The sequence below is a fragment of the Molothrus aeneus genome, chromosome 24 (genome assembly GCF_037042795.1).
Source record: "Molothrus aeneus isolate 106 chromosome 24, BPBGC_Maene_1.0, whole genome shotgun sequence".
Lineage (NCBI taxonomy): Eukaryota > Metazoa > Chordata > Aves > Passeriformes > Icteridae > Molothrus > Molothrus aeneus.
In genome coordinates this window covers 6,526,383-6,532,382 of record NC_089669.1, presented here as the reverse complement: position 1 = coordinate 6,532,382, position 6,000 = coordinate 6,526,383, and the positions used below count along the sequence as shown (strand labels likewise).

General features: G+C 57.9%; 1 protein-coding gene across 1 annotated transcript in view; it reads left to right on the top strand.

Moving 5' to 3' along the window:
* Positions 1–2,469: 2,469 nt before the first annotated feature.
* PKP1 (plakophilin 1) overlaps positions 2,470–6,000 on the top strand; it is a 46,991-nt gene continuing 43,460 nt past the window's right edge. The window contains exon 1 of the mRNA XM_066565354.1: positions 2,470–2,671. Coding sequence (XP_066421451.1) covers positions 2,470–2,671 — 202 coding nt within the window. The remainder of the gene's footprint in view (positions 2,672–6,000) is intronic.

Here is a 6,000-nt window from a genome sequence, read left to right as displayed (position 1 = left end):
ACGGCCTCGCCGTGCGCCGCTGGGGCAGCGCCGGGACCCTCGAGCCCCCGGAGCAGCGCCCGCGTCCTCCGTGACACCGACTGCATCAACCCTCCGACCCCTGCCCATCGCAGCCCGATTCGGCACGGGTTTGCGTCCCTTCCAGCCCTGCCCGCTGTGCCCGTGAGCTCCAGACACAAAGGCAGACAGGGAATTTGCTCGGGGCGCTGCGGGATGAAAGCTCTGCTGCTGCTGCTGCTGCTGCTGCTGCTTTGCCGGGGCTGCGCTGGGATGATGCTCCCCTGCCCCGCTCAGGAACACCCCCAGCCCGATACCAGAACGCAGTTTGCACAGAACTGCAATAAAAACCTGCGTTTAAGCATCTTTTGCTCTTCCAGATTCGGGTTTGGAATTTGTTGCAGAATCCCGGGAGATTCCCTCCCTTGGGCTAAACCGTGCGAACTCGCCCCAAGAAACCATTGTTTCCTGAAAGCCTCCCTGAGCTCTCTGTCCGCAGCTCCGCAGCCCAGCTCAGCAATTTGGGCGAGTTATGAAACCGGGAGATGCCAGAGCGCAGTGACGGGATGCGATAAACACGCGGCTCTCCCGCGGGGACAGGGACAGGGCTGTTCCTCGCCCCGGGCCAAGTGACATTACAGGTTTGCGAGAGCTGGCACTTTGTTGTGCAGGAGCCACCTGACGCTGACAGCCTGTCATTGATTTGCGAAAACACCGCTTGGCATCGATATCAAGCTTTCAGGAGAAACAAGTGGGGCAGGGGAAAACAACAGCCAGGCACTGCTGCTGTGCTGCTCCTGCCTGCACCGGGACAGCACGGCCTGATCCCCACCCGGGAAATGCTCAGGAGCAGCAGGAAAGGAGGGCACCCACTCACCCCATCCACCCCATCCACTCATCCCACTGGGCATCACCCACCCGGCCCTGGGCAGCCCCTGCCCTCCTCCAGGCTGGCCTTGCATGGTCTAAAAGTCCTGCAGGTTGGGTGATGGAGCAGGGTAAAGCCTCTGCATCCCTTGGTGAGGTGTCAAGGAAGGTGGGGAGAAGGGGCCAAAGGCAAATAAATACCCTCCAGTTGCTCTACTCCTGTGTTATATTGACAAAACCCGGCTTTCTACTCCTGGGTTTCATGGGAGGAGCATCCTGGAGCGTGGAAAAGGACAGTGCACAAAGCTCATCTTTCCCAGGAGCCTGCTCTGTGCTTTCTGATGCTGCTCTTGTTCCTACAAAACATGAAAGGTGGACACAAACCACCAGGGAAACACAAACGCTGATGGATGGGAGTGAAAGCACCAGGTCAGACCCTGGGCACTGCTGATTCTCACTGGAGGGAAACTCCACACATCTTTTCTCCCACAGCTGATCCATCTGGCAGCACAAAGGGCTCTGCTCCTCTGAGTGCTGGCACAAGCACCCAGGTCCTGATCCTGGAGCACCCAGGAGGCCTCTACCCTGGGCATCCTCTCCTCAGCCTCCCTCCTGATGGGGACTGTTCCTCTTCTCCTGTATCAGCCTCCTGTGGCTTGGCAGGAGCTTTGTCAGCACTTGCTGTGACCTGAAACTGGTCACACCAGCAGCGAGGTGCTCGGTTCTCTGCAAACGAGTTGCTGCAGTGTGGCTTGGCAGAGGGAGAACTCTCTGCTGCCATTCATAGCCTGGCGTGTCATTTCTTGCACAGCCATTTTATCTCCTTGCTAAATTTCCTCTTTTCCTCTCTGCTACCCCAAGCTGTGTGCAAAGATTGCCTCAACCGTGCCCTGATTTCCCCACAGGCCTGTCCCTCAGACAAGGGGACACACTCTGGGGGGATGTTCCTGGCTCTCCAGGGGACCTGACAGGGCCCTCCCTGACCCCTGGGGCCGGTGTTCTGCAGGATTCCTGCATTCCTGGGCTTGGAGGGGTGGCTTTGCAGCCTGTGCTTGCAGAGTTGGGCTCCGAACGGGCACTGCGGGCAGCGTTGCTCCCGCAGGCAAGGCCATCTCTTGGCACTGAGACCTGGGGCTGATGCAGCTGAGACTGAGGGAAAACACTGGAGGAGCCGTGTGGGAGATGTTCCAGCCCCCGGGGAGCACCGTTCCCTACCCAGACCCACAGAGCCTCAGCCCGACCCCTCTCAGTGCCCGTGCCCAGCCCTGCAGCCCCCCGCCCTGCCCACCGGCACGGCCGCGGCCCGCGGGGCTGGGCAGGGGCTGGGGCAGGCCCGGGGCCGGGCAGGCCCTCAGCGGCCCGGGGGTGCCGGGGCTGGCGGGAGGCGTGGGTGTGTGCGGGCAGGGCTGTATATCCAGTCTGGCAGAGGGTGTGACTGCTCACACGCTGGGGAGCCGAGCTGCGAGCAGCAGCCCTGAGACACCCTGGGCCAGGGGACGTATGGCAAGGAGGGATTCGGGGGACTAAGCCCAGCAGAGCCGGTGTTCGGTGGCCCCGTGTTGTCCGTGCGAGCCGAGTGCAGCCCCGCGCCCGCGGCCTCCAGCCATGCTCCACTCCCCGCTGAAAACGGCGCTGGCCTACGAGTGCTTCCAGGACCAGGCCAGCTCCACGCTGGCCCTGCCCTCGGACCACAAGCTGAAAACCAAGGGCACGGGCAAGCAGCGCGTCCAGGAGCAGGTGATGATGACGGTCAAGAGGCAGAAGCAAAAGTCGTCGGTGTCGTCAAGCGTGGGCCACTCAAACCGAGGTAAAGTCCCGCAGCGAGGGAGCCTCTGGGGCAGGGCTGGTGCTCGGGGTGCTTTGATGGGGTTTGTGGAGGGGGCACAGATTGCTTTGCTTCTCTCCTGGCTCACCTCAGGCAGGTGCTGCCAAGATCTCCTGCACTGGTTGGAAGGGTTTAGGACAAGACACAGAGCTGGAAGCATCAACTCCTTCCTGGCTGGAGCTGATCCCTGGGAGTGCTGCTCTGCTCCACATCCCTGAGGCACTTGGACGTTTCAGTGTGTACTATAACAAATTTTTCCCTGGCTTTAAAGCTGGAGTAGCTGTCTGGTTTTGCAAATCCTTCCTCTGCAAGTGCCCCCATGGCTGGAATTCCCCAACACCCCCTCCTGTGGATGGCAAAGCTGACAGTGCTCCTCCTCCACCCTGCGTGGGCTGGGGCTGGGGCTGGGGCTCTGCTGCTCCTGAGCGCTGGGCAGGGGCAGAGCAGGAGGCTGTGCCCACACACAGGACACAAACCTCAGCTCAGGATTCACCTCTGGAACTCCCAACACATCTCCCATTTACAGGCTGAGAAGTGTGGAGTCTATGGGACCCTGATGGGAGTGGTAGGAAGGAGATGAGTTGGGAGAAGTGTCCCTGGTGTTGGTTGCTGAGGGTGTTTCACAGCCCCCTCCACTTTGCCCGTGTTGAGGTCCAGGCAGCTGCTCCACCTCCGTGCACTGAGTGTGTGCCACAGAAACAATCAGCTGAATCCTGCAGCCAGGTGTCCCACTGGAACCCCCTCCTCTTTGGATCAAGGCTTGGCAAATGGTTCTCTCTGCCATCCTTGTGTCTGGAGAAAGCTGATCTGGAGGTAAAGCCCAGCATTCCCCAGCTGGAAGCTGCAAACCCAGAGGGTTGTGACAACTTCTGTGCAAAACCTTCTGGCTCTTGGAAGTGTTTTTTCCAGCAGCCACAGAGCTCTGGCCTGACTGAGTCCACCAGGGAGAGGAAATCCCAGGGCTTTGAGGGCCATTGGGGTGCTGGAGCTGGGACTGAGCATTCTGCTGAGTCTGGAGTGAGCAGCATGGAGGGGGGTCCTGGGTGAGCTGGGCCAGGCTCCGATACCTCCTTCAGGAGCTGTGCCTTGTCCAGCAGCTCTTCCAAGCTGCATTGTGAGGCTAAATCCTGTGCTGGTGAGCTGCCATGGTCCAGAGGCATGTTTGAGGCTGGATTAGCAAGAGAAGCTGGGTGGCTGTAGGCTGCTGGAGGGAGTGTGGAGGTGGTGCTTCCTTGGGAGCCATCCTTGCTCTGGGAACTGCAGTTGCTGGAACAGAGGGAATGGAGCATCTCCTGAGCGAGGGCAGGTGGGCTGTGCCAGGAACAAATCCCTGCTTCCTCTGTTTTGTCAACACAGATTCCAACAGTTGAAGGGGGGCTGGGGCAAGGAGAGCTTTCCTCTGTCACCAAAGTGGAAGATGGGAATCTCCTCCCACCTCCAGAAGGTTTATTGCTTATGGTGTTACAGTGTCAGACCTGACAAAATAAAATACACAGCAGGATGAGCTGAGGGGCTCTGGATGGAGAGGGAAGCGGGCAGAGGGATCCACAGGCAGGAAGGAAGGGAGGCAGAGGGGGATTATCCAGCTTGGAGAGGAGCCCAGGTGAAACCTCTGGGAAAGGAAAAAAAAAATAGCACATTCCCAAATTGCCAGTTTCTGCTCAACAAGCTAAACCCCTCCTCCAGACACTTGGGGAATGTCTGGGAATGGGAATTGCATGGAGATGTGCAGCTTTGGTTTCTGTGTCCCAGGGAGGCTGAGTCACATCCCACTCCCAGGAGTTGCCTCCAAGTACAGGGCCCAGGCCCCCCCTCCCCTCGTTCCCACCAGGGGTGGTTGGCCAGCAAAGGTGCTGGGGGCTGATTCATCCCAGTGCATTCCTGGATGGAATCCCAGAAGGGTGAGAAGTTGCTGTTTGTTCCCAGGGCTGTCTCCTGGTTGGTGTCGGAGTGGGTCCAGCTCAGCTTTCAGGTGTTGGGTTTTACTGCTCTTGCCCAAAGATCAGGTGGGCAGCCCCGATGAGAAAATTTAGTTTTTCCTACCAAGAGGCTATATGGCTCTGTTAAGCATGGATTCTGCCTGTCCAAACCCTCATCCAACTTCAACTCCCTGCGTCCCCTGGGATTTCTCAGAGATGCTCCTCAGAGGCAGCACAAGCTGGGGAATTCCCAAAGCCCCCTGACAAGTGCCTGAGTGCTTTGTTCCCTCTGCTCCCAGACAGTCCCAGAGTGGGGCTGGGCAGCTGTTGGGCCAGGTCCAGCTTTGTTGCTGTGTTTGGAGCTGTGGTTTGAGCTGGAGTTGGAGCAGGGCCCAGAGCTTCCCCCACCTACAGGAACCGTGTCCTGGTGTGTGTAGCATGGGGAATATGGACATGGAACCCTCACGCACACAGCAGGGTGGGGGTGTTGTATCCCACCACTGGAGTTCCTTGAGGGGGAGCACACACTCCCTCACTACCCCAGTGATTGATGGAACCATAAATGAGCTGGTGATTTGGAGTCCAGCAGGTCAAGGTTTTGTGGCCACTTTGGAGATCTGGTGTCCCCCAGGGCAAGGTGGCCAGTGTGGGCTCCAACTGGTGTGCGCTGGGGTGGGACAGTGGGCAGAAAACTGCTGCCAGCAGAACACTCCTGAACCCAGTGGGGGTTGGCTCAGCACAGCAGCTACAGCTGTTCCCAAGGGTGTCTGGGATGTGTGGGGTCTGTGGGGTCTGTGCTCCTTGGGGGTTGGGTCTGTGGGCTCTGCTCTAGGGCTTATCTGTCCTTCTCCCCATGGCAATACCAAACTAGATGGCTCCCCTTGAATTTGTGAGTAATGCACATTTCCAGGGAAAATTAATTTCAGTAGCGTGGCAGAGGAAAAGGCCAGGCCAAGCTGAACCAGCTCCTTGTAACCATCAGCTCTGTTCTACAAATTCCTCTGGCTAAAGGAAAGTTCTGCCAGTGGTTTGTCATTGAGGAGACACATCCAAGGAGTGTCAGATCCAACTGTCCTGTGGCTGAGCTGGGATTGAGAAGTTTCTGTGCTGGCTGTTGTTAAGAGGGGTCTAATGGGACCCCATCTGGCTTTGGTGGGGATCAGGACTCTGATGTGAAGTGGGATTTAGGGCATAAAAAGTCTTTTGAAGACTTCTGTAACCTCCCCCAGCACGAGATGATTCAGTGAAAGGTTCCACTCTTCCACAAATCTTAGATTATTGGGATACAAAAAAATCCCCATTAGCTCATAGGGCAGAAGGCAGAACTGGAGTTTTGTCATTCCTGCTGGAATCTCCATGTCTGGGATTTCACTGACACTTCTCTCCTAGAAG